We start from the raw sequence: 17,506 nt of genomic DNA, 5'->3' as shown, positions 1-17,506 counted from the left end.
GGCTCCACTTTCCATTGCCACAATTCCCTGTTGCTTAAAGGACAATTCCTCCCTTTTTTAAAAAATTGAAGTCTGTATGCTGGAATGCACACAGCACTGGGATGCACATTTCCCATTGGTTTTCTGTTTAACACAGACCCAAAAAGGACTCATACACACACCGACACCCACAGGCACACTGCTTATACTTTAAACCCTGGCCACACATTAAACCCACCACATGATAGTAGGTCTAGAGCCCTGCTTCTTGAGAATTCTGAGGGCTTTCCCACCAACAGGCAGAGAAACCTGGAGGGGACAGAAATTGCGCACACAGTGAGGGAGGAGCCTCTGGCTGCCCTTCTCTGACAACTGTTTATCTCCCCTTACCTCTCTGTTTACTGGCTAATTTCCCCTAGGAGTTGGGAGGAGCAGCAGCAAGATCTTAAAGGGATCAATAGTGGACAGGAGCAGGGCTTTTTCAGTGGTGGCCCGAATGCCTTTGGAATGAGTAATGAGCTGCATCAAAGCAGCTTTCTGTGGGTACGCTTGCTCACTTTTAAGTTTCAGGGACAAAAATGTAACAGATATTTTAAAACTAGCTTTTGGAAGCTTGGAGTGCTTCCAGACAGAGGCCTCCTAGTGCTACCACTCAAAAGGCATTGTGCAGCTATTCTTTCTTCTCCTCCTTAAAGGATTCTTTCTGGTAAGAAAAGAGATGGAAGAAGCAATGGGAAAACACTGGAGGGCTACATCACTAAGCATCTGCCATGAGCCCCTCCACCACCATTATATTTGCGCTGATATCATGCTAGAGGAGCAGCAGTATGCTTTGGGCAAAGGACAAAGGTTATATCTCTTGTATAAGGCAAATGATGAAATTCCGTTGTTGGTTTGCCCAGACAGGTTTTAAGCGTCGGATGCTGCATTTACACTTACCCACAGCAAGCTGCTCATATTTTGCTTCTTTCATTCTGCGGACTACTTCAGCTTCTGTCTCCAGGTGGGACATCTCTCGGACAATTTTACAAGCAGCCAGGGCTGCAGCTACGCCTTCTTGACCCTGAAAAAAAAACACACCATATAAAGTCACTCAGGGCGCAATCTTATGGTCGCTCGTAGGCAGCGCGGAACGGTCACTCATAAGAGCAGCACAGAGCAGCAAAAACGGGGGCAGGCCAGGGCAGGGGGGGCGGAAGTGCCTTTCTGATGCTTCCTACGTGTCGTCCAACGTCTGACCCACCCCGGTCCGACTTCCCGTGGCTAGACAGCCAAAATCGGCTGTCTAGCCACCAATGCAGGGCAGCTGAAGTGCAGAGGGGATGATCCCCTCCTCGCTGCTGCCGCCCTGCATTGAATAGGCGGTTGCCTCCAAGTTCCGAAGCAGCCGCCTATCCTAATAGGATTGCGCCCTCAGTTGTTGTGGTTGTAATCATCATCTAGTAGTTTTATATACTATTTACCATTATTATTGTTTTTATTATTAACATCATCGCCATTTATTTAGTACATTTCTAAGCTGCCCAATAGCCAAAGCTCCTTGGGTGGTTCACAGAAACTAAAATGACAAAGTACAGAATAAAAACTGTTTAAAATATAAAAAATTGCAGTATAAAAATACAGCGAGAATAAAACCTAGCTGCAATGCAGAGGTTTACAATACAGTAACAGATTTAAAACAGCAAAGTTAAGACTAAGGCTAAAATGCTGGGAAAATAAAAAGGTCTTCACCTGGCGCATGAAAGGGTACAACCTCATCATCTAGTAGTTTTACATAGCACTTATCATTCTCATCATCATCTAGTAGTTTTATATACCATTTACCATATTGAAAAAATATCTCTAAGCCATTTATAAAGAAAGATTAAAATACATCATAATAAATACCAAAACATGTATATAAAACTTGTATAAAAACATTAAAAGCGAATACTCAAAACAGTTAATGTCTTCTGACATCTCTTAAGAGGTAACTTAGAAAGTATCTCATTGAGTCTTCGCCTATATTGTTTATTTCATGTTTCCTAAATTCAATGGAGTACACACACACACAAATGTGCAAATTCAATAGCCTGCCCCTTCCTAACCAGCAAACACCATTACAATCACAGATGTCTGTACTTTCACCATGCACTCCTATGTGTGTCTACTCAGAAGTAAGCCCCATTAAGATCAATGGGACTAACTCCCAAGTAAATGAATATAGGATTGCAGCTTTAGTCTCTTGCAATAAAAACAGAGAATCCTGTAGCACCTTAAAGACTTAACACATTTGTTATGGCATGAATTTTCATTGACTAGACTCTGCTTTATGGGGAGTGGAAAAGGGTAGACTTTTCTAGGTACCATCTTAAGGTTCCAACAAATGTTTCCCGCCTGAAATGAAAACAATTAGAGCAGCCTTCTCCAACCTGCTGCCTTCCAGATGTGTTGGGTTACAGCACATTTGCCTGTGATGGCTGGGGATGATGGGAGTTGTAGTCCAACACATCTGGAGGGTGCCATGTTGGGGAAGGCTGAACTAGAGACATTCTAGTTTAGTGGACTGGGTGTACGTTTCTGGCTCGGCTTGAAATTAGTGGGAGCTGTGGCCAAGGCACGCCCTTTCCATGTGAGAGAAAAAAACAAGACAAAAAGACTGGAAAGAGTTTAGCACAATAAACCACGTCATGTGAATGCATAATGCTAAACAAGCCAGGGCCAAGAGTAGAATATTTCATGGGAGACAGTGACCTGGTGGGTTAGGGCACAATCCTGTGCATGTATAGACAGAAAAAAGTCCTACAACTCCCAGCATTCTCCAGCCAGACCAGCTATGCTGGCTGAGGAATGCTGGCAGTTGTAGGACTTTTTTCTGTCTAAACATGCATAGGATTGTGGCTATAACTAACACTCAGGGTGCTGCAGCGCATGCCATCCGCCATCATGCATATAGAAGCCCCAGCCAGGGGTTGCCATGGGTTGTTGTGTTATCCGAATCCAGGTGACAGTGGTTTGAGGGTTAAACAACACTCGCATAACCCATGGTCTATTTTAGGGTTATGCGACTGCTGTTTAACCCTTAAATAACCCCCCTTCTGGGTTCAGACCTCACAACAAGCCCAGCAACCCCCAGCCAGGCCTTGCATATTTATAATGGCAGACAGAATACACCACAGCTCCTCACAGAGAAATTAACCCATGATGGGTTATCGTGTCATGTGCACTGGCCCAATGTTAAACCTGACAAGTGAAGAAAGAGTGCTTTCACATGTAAGGCTTGTGTTTGGGGACTTTTGAGGGTTTTTTTAAGGCTTACATCTGCTTGTAATGCAAATGTGATGTCAACACTGGCTAAAAAGAATGCACATACAAACTGTAAGTGCCTTGCTTCCCCTTTCTATTCCACCTTAACTACTAGGCATTTCTAAAAGTTATTTAAATCACTTTAAGATGACCTAAGCCTCACTTAAAACACCCTAAAGATTAGTTGATGGAGCTTCAACTTCCTTCTGTGTGATGCTTAAAGCACATTCATCTTTATTATTTAGGGTTTTTAAAAATAAATCTTTTACTATCCAAAAGGAACACTTGAAGAAGGCGGATTCTTCAAAGCACTGCATCACTCCCACCTAGTTCTATGGGGTGTGCATGGGCTCCTTCACACTGAGCTTTTATCCTGTGATTGAGACTGCTCCTTCATGGAAGTTTGTGGGCTCTTTACATGGCACTGTGAACCTCCAGGGCGTCTCCTGCACTAAATGCCCTTTGTTCCATTTTTAAATAGATCGCAGATAATGAGCTATCAAATTGCCCCACTGTGTTCCACTTCGGTTTCCTCCATGAAAAGAGAAAAAGCAGCAAGAAGAGGAGTGAGATCAATCAAAGATAATGGAAGACTCAGATATGGGGAGAAGGAGGGGGAAGGAGTGGGCAGAAAAGAAGAAGGTGAAAAGGGGAGTCATTGTGATCCTGCATTCAATACAGAAGCAGAAAGCCCTGTTTAAATGCAGGATTTTAGGCTGGTATAGAATTCAGGGATGGACAACTTGTGGCCCTCCACCTGTTTTGGCCTACAACTCCCATCAGCCCTCTCCGCTGGCTATGCTGGCCAGGGCTGATGAGAGTTGAGGGCCAGAATATTTGGAGTTGCCCACCCCTGGTCTATTTGGTTCTTTGGGGTACCTCAAATTGTTTTGGCAGTGGCGGTAGTGGTTCTTGTTGTTTCAAGCCAGTTGCTGCCCAGAAAGGGCTGTGGAAGGTGGATTCTTTGGAGGTTTGATACACCACCACATTATTGCCATCAAGTCCTGTTTTAGGATGCCACTTTTTGTGGGAAGGGATGCATCAGAAAAGGGAGATTTGGGGCTGTTTCTGTTGTTAAAAAAGGTTCTGGCTAAAATCAGTTAATTTTGAAAGTGTTCTTAGTGCATGGTTCTTATTCCTTAAGGGCACAATCCTATATATGTTTAGATAGAACCCCCCCTCCAACTTCAGCATTCCCCAGCCAGCCATGTCTAAACGTGTGCATAGGACTGCATGCTAAATGTTGTTCTCAAGTGTTTCTAAGGGCACACTGCTATGTATGTTTAGCCAGAAAAAAAGGCCTACAACTCCCAGCATTCCCCAGGTAGCATGGCTGGCTAAGGAATGCTGGGAGTTGTAGGACTTGTTTTTCTAAATATGCATAGGATTGCATCCTAACATATCCAACTATTTTTAACAACAATTTCAATGATAAGAGTTGCATTTCTCTTCCACTTGGGCTTGTTTATTTGTGTTTTGCTTTTGCACTCTCCTGGGAATCTCTCTTTTTCCTGCAATAGTAAATCTAAGCTCTCTTCAATTGCAGCTCATGCAAGAGTCAAGTCCCCAAGTCCCTTCCCCAGTCAAGAATCTGAAGGCTGTTGGTGCAGGCAGCATAGTGCTTCCCTTTCTTTGGAAGAGGAAACAGAATGTGTTTAGACCTTTATCCTTCAGTGTGGGGAAGCAAAACGTCAGAAGATTTCCTGCTTCTCCACCATAGGTTAACCTTTCCCACCTCTGGTCAGAATAAGGGGCATTCTATGGCTGCCCTCAAAGGAAAGGAAAGCGTTTAATATTTCTCTTTCCCAGTAAGACTTTTGCTTCTTTTGTCTCATGTGGATTGTACCTTGTCCCAGATCCAATAGCTCAGTGGTAGACCACACATTTTGCACGCAGAAGGTCCCGGATTCAATTCGTGGCAGTGCTGGCTCCAGGTTTTTTAAGCCCATGGGCAAGACAACCTCAATGGGCCCTCTCTCCCAGTGAGTCTCACTTGCTTGCTTGACAGGCAGAGAGCCAGGGAGCCAATAGGCAGTGGCATCTGCTGCTCCTCCATCTCACCACCACCATTGCCTGGGCCAGGGCAAGAGGCAAGTGAACAAGCAGGTTGCCATGGTGAAGACAGGGAGCAACTCCAGGGGGCTCTTGTCAGAGGGAGCCCTGCTGGGGTGTGGGCCCTTGGCAGGTGCCCAACTATGCCTACCCCCGATTCCCAGCATCTTTGTTTAAAAGGTTCTTAGGTAGCCAGGTTGGGAAAGACCTCTGCCTGAGACTCTGAACAGTCCTGCCATTCAAAGTACGCATCAGTGGAGGCTGGTGGCCCCCCTTCTGGTTTCAGTCAGAACTGTGAAGGAGATCACCAAGGTGCTTCAGCACCTTGGATAGCTCCCTTAGAGTTCTGACTGTTTCTGACTAAAACCGGGAGCAGAATCACCACCCCAGCGACATCGGAGCCACCAGCCTCCACTGGTACATACACTGGGCTAGATGGACCAATGGTTTGACTCCCTCTAAAGAAGCTTCATGTTTTCCCACCGGCTAGCAAGGGCAGAGCAAGAAGCAAGATGCCTTCCCAAGCCCCAGTCTGCATTCCCTGTCTTACGCGATGTGGGCTGTGGCATTAGACAGAGAAGGTATTTGCCAGGCCAAACCGCACATTGTGTGAGAAATCTCATCTGTGGTCAGGATCCTTTCTCAAATTAATTTTTAAAAATGTATCAAGAAAACTGTAATGATTCTTGAAAACATATTAAGAGGACTTTCAGCTACGTTATTTTGTTAAGTCATGATTGTATTGCTTCTACTGACTATGTGGCTTTTATTGCTTTTGAATGTTGAAAGCCCTTTGTGAATAATTACCCTAAAAGCAGGACTGGCCCTCTCATTAGGCAGAGTGAAGCAATTGCCTCAGGTGGCAGACATGGCGGGGGCGGGGGGGCCGTGCTGGCTCCAGGCTTTTTTGGGCCCTTGGGCAAGGCACCCACAACGGGCCCCCTCCCTCAGTGAGTTTACCTTCTCACCACCATTGTCACCAGCTGCACTTGCTCTTCATCCTCTTTCTCATCATTGCTGCCACTGCTTGCTTGACCGGCAGAGAGCCAGTGATCACGTAGACAGTGGCATCTGCTGCTCCACTTTCTCAGCACCACTGTTGTCTGGGCCAGAGCAAGAGGCAGATGAACAAGCAGGTGATGATGGTGATGAAAAGGAGCACGTCCAGGGAGGCCCTTGTCAGTGGGCCCCTGCTAGGATATGTGCCCTTGGTAGGTGCCCCACCATGCCTACCCTTGACAGCGGCTCTGGGCGGTGGTGTCAGCAGCCTCCCATCTGTTCCCTTCTGTTGGAGGATGCCATCTTGTTCTTTGCCTCAGGCAACAAAATGTCTGGGGCCGACCCTGCCTAAAAGGCAGGTTATAAATGAGTGAACAAACAGACTTAATAGCCACCATGGGAGAGGACCCAATCTGGCTCAGGGCTGTTTTACTGAAGGACTGGGGCCATACCCTTTCCCAGTCTGATAGCTCCTATCTGTCTCTCTCTCAGGTGAAAACATATAGGTAAAATATACATTTCAAGTATCTCACACTGAGCTTACCATAGCCCAGAAGTAGTACGCCATCTTGTGCCGATTTTGAAGTACTGCCCATAAGAATAGATCTCTCCAAGGATTTTCACTTTTCTGATTCATATCCAAAGGGCCTGGTAACCTTTTTGTATGTATCTTATCCTAAATAAACAAAGAACGTATGACAATATAATTGTGTTTATCTGGAACTAGATATTTCTCTATGCAGACAAGCATTACGATCCTAACTATCAAATAGTTTAGGACTTCCAGATCCATTTTTCCAAAATAAGAGAGACTCTCTGTTCTTCAGCAATCCTTCACAGGATCCTGGGGCTTTGTTGAATATCCATACCACCACTGCCACCACCACATTTCACTAGAGAGGGCAGCTCTGCATTCTTAAAGAGACGTACATACTGAATTGACATTGGTGACGTCGAAACATCACAGCACAGGGCTCTGAATCAGGATAACTGTGGAATGGCATTCCCTATCCCATGCACTTCCAATCTAGAACAGGGTACAAATCCTTTACATTAAAATATGCCCTTTAATTAAGGAACATCTGGCAGTGAATAGCTATGTAGGCAACCCCTATATATGTTGTTGTTCAGTCGTTCAGTCGTGTCCGACTCTTCGTGACCCCATGGACCATAGCACGCCAGGCCTTCCTGTCCTGCGCTCTCTCCCGGAGCGTGCTCAAGTTCATATTCATTGCATCCGTGATGCTATCTAGCCATCTCATCCTCTGCCGTCCCCTTCTCCTTTTGCCTTCAGTCTTTCCCAGCATCAGGGTCTTTTCCAGGGAGTTTTCTCTTCGCATTAGGTGGCCAAAATATTGGAGCTTCAGCTTCATTATCTGTCCTTCCAATGAGCACTCAGGGCTGATTTCCTTTAGGATGGACTGATTTGACCTCCTTGCAGTCCAGGGGACTCGTAAGAGTCTTCTCCAGCACCACAGTTCGAAAGCATCAATTCTTCGGCGCTCAGCCTTCCTTATAGTCCAGCTCTCACAGCCATACATTACTACTGGGAAAACCATAGCTTTGATTAGACGGACCTTTGTCGGCAAGGTGATGTCTCTGCTTCTTACTATGCTGTCTAGGTTTGCCATAGCTTTCCTCCCAAGGAGCAAGCGTCTTTTAATTTCATGGCTACAGTCACCGTCTGCGGTGATCTTGGAGCCCAAGAAAGTAAAATCTGTCACTGCTTCCATTTCTTCCCCTTCTATATGCCAGGAAGTGATAGGGCCAGATGACATGATCTTAGTTTTTTTAATGTTGAGTTTCAAACCAGCTTTTGCACTCTCCTCTTTCACCCTCAACAAGAGGCTCTTGAGATCCTCTTCGCTTTCTGCCATTAGGGTGGTATCGTCTGCATATCGGAGGTTGTTGATAATTCTCCCGGCAATCTTAATTCCGACCTCTGATTCATCCAACCCGGCATTTCTCATGATGTACTCTGCATATAAGTTAAATAAGCAGGGTGACAATATGCAGCCTTGTCGTACTCCTTTCCCAATTTTGAACCAATCGGTTGTTCCATGTCTGGTTCTTACTGTTGCTTCTTGACCCTCGTACAGGTTTCTCAGGAGACAGGTAAGGTGGTCTGGTACTCCCATCACTTTAAGAATTTGCCACAGTTTGTTGTGATCCACACAATCAAAGGCTTTAGCGTAGTCAATGAAGCAGAAATAGACGTTTTTCTGGAATTCTCTTGCTTTCTCCATGATGCAGCGAATGTTGGCGATTTGATCTCTAGTTCCTCTGCCTCTTCGAAACCCAGCTTGTACTTCCGGTAGTTCTCGGTTCGCATACTGCTGAAGCCTAGCTTGTAGGATTTTGAGCATCACCTTGCTGGCATGTGAAATGAGCGCAATGGTGCGGTAGTTTGAACACTCTTTGGCGTTGCCCTTCTTTGGAATTGGAATGTAAACTGACCTTTTCCAGTCTTGTGGCCACTGTTGAGTGTTCCACATTTGTTGGCATATTGAATGCAGCACTTTAACAGCATCATCTTTTAGGATTTTAAATAGCTCGGCTGGAATACTGTCATCTCCACTAGCTTTATTGTTACTAATGCTTCCTATGGCCCACTTGACTTCACTCTCTAGGATGTCCGGCTCAAGTTCAGTGACCGCACTATCATGGCTATCAGGGACATTCAGATCTTTCCTGTATAGTTCTTCTGTGTATTCTTGCCACCTCTTCTTAATCTCATCTGCTTCTGTTAGGTCCCTGCCTTCTTTGTCCTTTATCATGCCCGTCTTTGCACAAAACGTTCCCTTGAGATCTCCAATTTTCTTGAAGAGATCTCTAGTCTTTCCCATTCTGTTGTTTTCCTCGATTTCTTTGCATTGTTCATTTAAGAAGGCCTTCTTGTCTCTCCTTGCTATTCTCTGGAACTCTGCATTCAGTTGGGTATATCTTCCCCTTTCTCCTTTGCTTTTCGCTTCCCTTCTTTCGTGAGCTACTTGTAAAGCCTCATCAGACAGCCACTTGGCTTTCTTGCATTTCTTTTTCTTTGGGACGGATTTCGTTGCTGCCTCCTGAACAATGTTACGGACCTCCGTCCATAGTTCCTCAGGCACTCTGTCTATCAGGTCTAATCCCTGAAATCTATTCCTCACCTCCACTGTATATTCATCAGGGATATGATTTAGGTCATACCTGAAAGGTTTAGTGGCTTTCCCTACGTTCTTCAATTTAAGCCGAAATTTTGCAAGAAGCAGCTCATGATCTGAGCCACAGTCAGCTCCAGGTCTTGTTTTTACTGACTGTATGGAGCTTCTCCATCTTTGGCTGCAAAGGACATAATCAATCTGATTTCGATATTGACCATCTGGTGACGTCCATGTGTAGAGTCGCCTCTTGTGCTGTTGGAAAAGAGTGTTTGCTATGATCAGCGTGTTCTCTTGGCAAAACTCTATTAGCTTTTGCCCTGCTTCATTTTGTACACCAAGGCCATGCCTGCCTGTTATCCCGGTGATTTCTTGACTTCCTACTTTAGCATTCCAATCCCCTATGATGAAGAGGACATCTTTTTTTGGTGTTAGTTCTAGAAGGTGTTGTAGGTCTTCATAGAACCGATCAACCTCAGCTTCTTCGGCCTCAGTGGTTGGGGCATAGACTTGAATTACTGTGATGTTGAATGGTTTGCCTTGGATTCGTACTGAGATCATTCTATCATTTTTAAGATTGTACCCCAGTACTGCTTTTCCCACCCTTTTGTTGACTATGAATGCTACTCCATTTCTTCTAAGGGATTCTTGCCCACAATAGTAGATATGATGGTCACCTGAATTAAATTCGCCCATGCCTGTCCATTTGAGTTCGCTGATTCCCAAGATGTCGATGTTCAATCTTGCCATCTCATGTTTGACCACCTCCAGCTTACCTTGATTCATTGATCTGACATTCCAGGCTCCTAAACAATATTGTTCTTTACAGCATCGGATTTTCTTTTCACCGCCAGACACATCCACAGCTGAGTGTCCTTTCGGGTTTGGCCCAGCCGCTTCACTCTTTCTGGCGCTACTTGGAAATACCCTCTGCTCTTCCCCAGTAGCATATTGGACACCTTCCGACCTGAGGGGCTCATCTTCCGGCGTCATCTCTTTTAGCCTTGTGATACGTTCCATGGGGTTTTCTTGGCAAGAATACTGGAGTGGGTTGCCATTTCCTTCTCCAGTGGACCACATTTTGTCAGAACTCTCTGCCATGACCTGTCCGTCTTGGGTGGCCCTGCACGGCATAGCTTATGGCTTCACTGAGTTACGCAAGCCCCTTCGCCACAACAAGGCAGTGATCCATGAAGGGGAACCCCTATATATACTTATATGCTTTATAATGCTCTGTAGGGGGATGCCTCTCTAATGTGGACAGATTCTATGCTCCCATAGCGTCTGGATGAGAGCCTTTGTATGGCTAGGGTGGCCAGTTACAAATTGCTGAAAAAGAGGGAACGCATCATCAAAAAAGACAAAAGCACCCACTGATTTGCATATGCTAATGTACGTATATGCAATATACACAAATTTGGACATAATTATAATTTAAATAGAAATATATTACATCTCAACATAGTGTGGAAGATTGTGACCAGGTGATCTGTGTGCCTGCCTGTTCAGTCTGCCGCCCAGGTGCTAATTGTTGATGGACAACAGTTCTTATGGTTCATTATCTTTACACTGGAATTGGACAGGAGAGCCCTTCAAATAGAGGACTGTTCTCTGTAAAAGAGGGCACCTGGCCACCCCATCAAGCCCCAAATGGAACTTCTGTGTGTGTAAAATGCAAAACTAACAACTTCACTGCTCCCTTCAATCAGTCCCTTGGATCTATTTATTTTTTTGGTTTGGTTTTGGCATGACCCTGAGATAATTTATTCACTGTCGCTACTGAGTTAAAAGGGCAGCTGTATCCTGGATACAAGTGAATAGGTATGGGAGAATGCTGCATGAAATATGGTGCAAAGAAGCTGCAATTAGCCATGTGATTCAACATTCTCTTCTATGAAATTCCATTATGTGCTGGCAAAAAGAGTGCACTTTTCAGCAGACACTAACTAATGATGTTTCATTAAAATTCCAACAAGCCTCTACAAGGGCTAGCGTGCAAAGGCTAGCACAGAAACCTAAGAACAAACTATTCAGCCCCTTCATTGATTCCTCTATGCATTGGAAAATTATGTCAGCATTTGGACACTTAGGGATGATCCACACACAGGTTACATCTTCCCATCAAGGCACGGCACCACTTCTGTAAATGATTCCTGGCTTGCGATTTTATCCCTGCACCACCCTGTAGTGTAGTGCACCTTTCCATATAGTCAAACAAGAGCATCCCAACTGTATTATGTTTTTTGCACAATACACTCAGCTTCAGTTCAAAAACAACAGCATGATCTCATGTCTATACATAATGGATGGAGAGACAAGGGCTGCTGTTTGCCATACCAATTTTTAAAGAACCTCTTTGGAGATGTGCTCCAAAACAGGAGAGGAGGAGCACACCACAGTCTGAAGGATTTTCCTAAAAGTAATTCATCAAACAATATAGGCAGGGGTTAGGATATTTGTCATCCATCTCTAAGAACATCACAGAACAACATTCAATAGATATGCATGACAGTCATGCAACCACATTCCAGGCAAATACGATGACAATGGTTATGCTATCTGAGGAAAACATCTCAAGAGACAGCTAGGTTTCCAGACCTTCTCTAATTCTCTCAGATTTTAACTTACAGTAGTAAGCTATGCATGTCCTACTGAGTTGACTTACTCCAAGGCAAGGGTGTAGAGGATTGCTGCCTGAGACTGCAATCCTAAACACACTTACTAGGGAGTAAGCCTAATTGAGCTTAATGGGACTTACCTCTGAGTTAACTAGTTAATGAAAATCTGCACAAATACCCTCCAAAGTGTACCAACCTCCCCTCTATGGCTTCTTGGCCCTGAAAATAATTGAATTGTGTGGAGTGCCGGGGTTAGATAAGGGTTCCCAAAGGACCTGACAAGGCCCCAGGCCTTGTGTTCAATACTCCAACTTGTCTTTGAGAAACTTACACCTTTCTTCTTGCCTCCAGACTTAGGGTCTTGGTAGAAACCTCTGCAAGCATCATGAAGAAAATCCTTCAGCACCCTGGAAACCTCATGAAGAGTAAAGAGCAGGCAAGTATCCATTACTTCCTTGTGCTGTTGACCACTCATCCCTGCCAAAGTGAGTCTGTTTTCTTCATGTTTTTTAAGCAGAAGTGTATAGAGGAGACACTTTGGTGAAGTGGTAGAGTAGAGTCTCTGAAGCCGGCTGTATGTCAGGAAGTCATACATGTTGGCCCCATTATCAATAAATAACTTGACAAATTCTGGCTTATCATTCACCAGGGCATCCATCATCACTTCCTCCAGGTCACATGACTAAGTTTATAAGAAATGCAAGGGGAAAAAATTATTTTTCAATGTGGTAATAGTTAGTAGCACCTGGTATTAATGTTAGGAATTGTGCCATCTTTTTCAAACATAACATGTCACACGTAAACATAACATGTCACACAGGCAAAAACAAGGCAAAGAGAATATTCTGTCCTCCTACCTAGAGATGTGAAGGCTTGTGGGGGGAAAACAGGGGAAATGTGTGCATCTTGGGGCAGGGGAGTGGACAGGAAAACAAGCAGCTTTTCCATTTCCCCACACACACACCCCAGGGATTTTTTTGAACATATAGGGGGAAATGTTTCCCTCCCTTCCCCCATTTTTCCATGGTTTCCTGGTCCTGGATTTTTTTTCCAGGCCTTTACATCTCCACTCATGCCACATTTTAATCCGCCACAGCAAACATAAAATAGCTGTTAAATAGCTCCTAGGCCAGACAGGACTATGATGCAACATAGTGGAGCAATCTTCATCAGTGGAGCAACATGCAGAGAATGTTCCATATTTTGGATAACTGTCCACTTGTCAGCCCCTTCATGGATCACTGCCTTGTTGTGGCGAAGGGGCTTGCATAACTCAGTGAAGCCATAAGCTATGCCGTGCAGGGCCACCCAAGACAGACAGGTCATGGCAGAGAGTTCTGACAAAATGTGGTCCACTGGAGAAGGAAATGGCAACCCACTCCAGTATTCTTGCCAAGAAAACCCCATGGAACGTATCACAAGGCTAAAAGATATGACGCTGGAAGATGAGCCCCTCAGGTGAGAAGGTGTCCAATATACTACTGGGGAAGAGCAGAGGGTATTTCCAAGTAGCACCAGAAAGAGTGAAGCGGCTGGGCAAAAGCCGAAAGGACACTAAGCTGTGGATGTGTCTGGTGGTGAAAAGAAAGTCCGATGCTGTAAAGAACAATATTATTTAGGAACCTGGAATGTAAGATCAATGAATCAAGGTAAGCTGGAGGTGGTCAAACATGAGATGGCAAGATTGAACATCGACATCTTGGGAATCAGTGAACTAAAATGGACAGGCATGGGCGAATTTAATTCAGGTGACCATTATATCTACTACTGTGGGCAAATATCCCTTAGAAGAAATGGAGTAGCATTCATAGTCAATAAAAGGGTGGGAAAAGCAGTGCTGGGATGCAATCTCAAAAACGATAGAATGATCTCAGTATGAATCCAAGGCAAACCATTCAGCATCACAGTAATTCAAGTCTATGCCCCAACCACTGAGGCCGAAGAAGCTGAGGTTGATTGGTTCTATGAAGACCTACAACACCTTCTAGAACTAACACCAAAAAAAGATGTCCTTTTCATCATAGGGGATTGGAATTCTAAAGCAGGAAGTCAAGAAATCACCGGGATAACAGGCAAGCATGGCCTTGGTGTACAAAATGAAACAGGACAAAGGCTAATAGAGTTTTGCCAAGAGAACACGCTGATCATTGTTGTTGTTCAGTCGTTCAGTCGTGTCCGACTCTTCGTGACCCCATGGACCATAGCACGCCAGGCCTTCCTGTCCTGCGCCCTCTCCCGGAGCGTGCTCAAGTTCATATTCATTGCATCCGTGATGCTATCTAGCCATCTCATCCTCTGCCGTCCCCTTCTCCTTTTGCCTTCAGTCTTTCCCAGCATCAGGGTCTTTTCCAGGGAGTTTTCTCTTCGCATTAGGTGGCCAAAATATTGGAGCTTCAGCTTCATTATCTGTCCTTCCAATGAGCACTCAGGGTTGATTTCCTTTAGGATGGACTGATTTGACCTCCTTGCAGTCCAGGGGACTCGTAAGAGTCTTCTCCAGCACCACTGGAAAAGCAAACACTCTTTTCCAACAGCACAAGAGGCCACTCTACACATGGACATCACTAGATGGTCAATATCGAAATCAGATTGATTATGTCCTTTGCAGCCAAAGATGGAGAAGCTCTATACAGACAGTAAAAACAAGACCTGGAGCTGACTGTGGCTCAGATCATGAGCTTCTTATTGCAAAATTTCGGCTTAAATTGAAGAACGTAGGGAAAATCACGAAACCATTCAGGTATGACCTAAATCATGTCACTTATGAATATACAGTGGAGGTGAGGAATAGATTTCAGGGATTAGACCTGATAGACAGAGTGCCTGAGGAACTATGGACGGAGGTCCGTAACATTGTTCAGGAGGCAGGAACTCAATCCATCCCAAAGAAAAAGAAATGCAAGAAAGCAAAGTGGCTATCTGATGAGGCTTTACAAGTAGCTGAGGAAAGAAGGGAAGTGAAAAGCAAGGGAGAAAGGGGAAGATATACGCAACTGAATGCAGTGTTCCAGAGAATAGCAAGGAGAGACAAGAAGGCTTTCTTAAATGAACAATGCAAAGAAATGGAGGAAAACAACAGAATGGGAAAGACTAGAGATCTCTTCAAGAAAATCGGAGATCTCAAGGGAACATTTTGTGCAAAGACGGCCATGATAAAGGAAAAGAAGGCAGGGACCTCACAGAAGCAGATGTGATTAAGAAGAGGTGGAAAGAATACACAGAAGAACTATACAGGAAAGATCTTAATGTCCCTGATAGCCATGAGAGTGCGGTCACTGAACTTGAGCCGGACATCCTAGAGAGTGAAGTCAAGTGGGCCTTAGGAAGCATTAGTAACAACAAAGCTAGTGGAGATGAAGTATTCCAGCTGAGCTATTTAAAATCCTAAAAGATGATGCTGTTCAAGTGCTGCACTCAATATGCCAACAAATTTGGAACACTCAGCAGTGGCCACAAGACTGGAAAAGGTCAGTTTACATTCCAGTTCCAAAGAAGTGCAATGCCAAAGAGTGTTCAAACTACCGTACAATTGCGCTCATTTCACATGCCAGCAAGGTTATGCTGAAAATCCTACAAGCTAGGCTTCAGCAGCATGTGAACTGAGACCTACCGGAAGTACAAGCTGGATTTCGAAGAGGCAGAGGAACTAGAGATCAAATCGCCAACATTCGCTGCATCATGGAGAAAGCAAGAGAATTCCAGAAAAACGTCTATTTCTGCTTCATTGACTACACTAAAGCCTTTGATTGTGTGGATCACAACAAATTCTGGCAAATTCTGAAAGAAGTGGGAGTACCAGACCACCTTACCTGTCTCCTGAGAAACCTGTACGAGGGCCAAGAAGCAACAGTAAGAACCAGACATGAACAACCGATTGCTTCAAAATTGGGAAAGGAGTACGACAAGGCTGCATAGTGTCGCCCTGCTTATTTAACTTATATGCAGAGTACATCATGAGAAATGCCGGGTTGGATGAATCACGGGTCGGAATTAAGATTGCCGGGAGAATTATCAACAACCTCAGATACGCAGACAACACCACCCTAATGGCAGAAAGCGAAGAAGATCTAAAGAGCCTCTTGTTGAGAGTGAAAGTGGAGAGTGCAAAAGCTGGTTTGAAACTCAACATTAAAAAAACTAAGAGCATGGCATCTGGCCCCATCACTTCCTGGCATATAGAAGGGGAAGAAATGGAAGCAGTGACAGATTTTACTTTCTTGGGCTCCAAGATCACCGCTTCAGACTTAACGACTGAACAACAACCACTTGTCAGGCTCGCTTGCATTTCACACCAAGAGAGCCATTGCAGGACTGATAAAATGTACACGATCAACAGGCTTAGGATATAAACCTTCTGTTGCTAGCTGCCCATTCAGGAGCTGATCTAGACCAGGGGTAGGCAGAAGGTAAATTGGGATCTACTGATAGATCTCTGGTGATTTGCAGTAGATAGGCAAGTATTTCTGTCTCCCAATTGTTTATCAACAGCAACAACAAAATTAAATGAAGAAAGTTTGGGGAACCAGGAGCAGACTATTGTGTGGAAGGGCTGCGAGCTCAGTCCTGTACACTTCTGGTACAGAAAACAAATCCCTAGGCTTGGAATGTGCTCAGAGGCACCCTGTTGCCTTTTGCACCTGGCTCTGGTTGGTGGATCTTGGGGTTGTGGTAAAAAAAACCCAAAGTAGTTCCAACAAGTCTGACGTCTGTCCACCCCTGGTCTACACATTACATTCCCCATGTGGATCTGTTTGTGTCCTTGGGATGAGTCCCTGTGGTTGTATCATCTGATAGAACTGACAGTGTAAGCTACAGCCTCCCCCCCCCCCCGCTCCCAAACACATACACACACTGATCCACATCAAAGGCATTAACTGGTGGGGTGGAAGAAACTCAGTACACGATAACTGCAGCTCAAGGGGTCCTAGGTCTGAGTGCATATGCTACAGTGATCTTGTTGAAGCTAACAGTTCCCAGATGGGAAACCACCTGGGAACCTGACGTATGTTGCCTCGAGTTCCACCTTGGAAGAAAGATGAATTCTATTCAGTTCTGGTAGAAGCAGCCTTCTCCAACCTGGTGTTGGACATCAATAGCCTTGCTGGCTGGGAATTATGAGAACCACACTCCAACACATCTGGAGGGCCTCAGGCTGGGGAAGGCGATGCTAGAATGCCAGTTCCTGATGAAGACTAGCTGCAGGATTCATGCCAATGGGGTGCCTTGAAGAGGACAGAGTGGTAAGTCACCCAGCACTGGATATGAATGTGGAGATAATCTTATGCACCCTTTTGCGCATGTGCCCATCTATGTCATAAAACACTTTGGAATTCCCATGGAAACTGACAGCAAGGGGGCTGAGATAGTATTTTGGATCAAGACACCAGCACTCTGATGAAATGTGCACACTGCCATTGTTTTGTGCAGCACCTGTTG

The 17,506-nt window shown here is 44.9% G+C and overlaps 1 protein-coding gene across 1 annotated transcript in view; it reads right to left on the bottom strand.

Annotated features, from left to right (window-relative positions):
- Positions 1 to 17,506, bottom strand: part of TRPM5 (transient receptor potential cation channel subfamily M member 5) — a 68,386-nt gene that overhangs the window by 34,779 nt on the left and 16,101 nt on the right. Inside the window, exons 9-11 of the mRNA XM_084855742.1 lie at positions 12,402 to 12,752; positions 6,860 to 6,991; positions 919 to 1,042 (exon numbers count right to left, since the gene is read on the bottom strand). Coding sequence (XP_084711868.1) covers positions 919 to 1,042; positions 6,860 to 6,991; positions 12,402 to 12,752 — 607 coding nt within the window. The remainder of the gene's footprint in view (positions 1 to 918; positions 1,043 to 6,859; positions 6,992 to 12,401; positions 12,753 to 17,506) is intronic.

The sequence above is a fragment of the Heloderma suspectum genome, chromosome 1, assembly GCF_057233095.1.
Source record: "Heloderma suspectum isolate Gila_16-S chromosome 1, 16-S_ref, whole genome shotgun sequence".
NCBI lineage: Eukaryota > Metazoa > Chordata > Lepidosauria > Squamata > Helodermatidae > Heloderma > Heloderma suspectum.
Note: the sequence above shows the minus strand (reverse complement) of the source record. Positions and strands in the feature narration are given on the sequence as shown.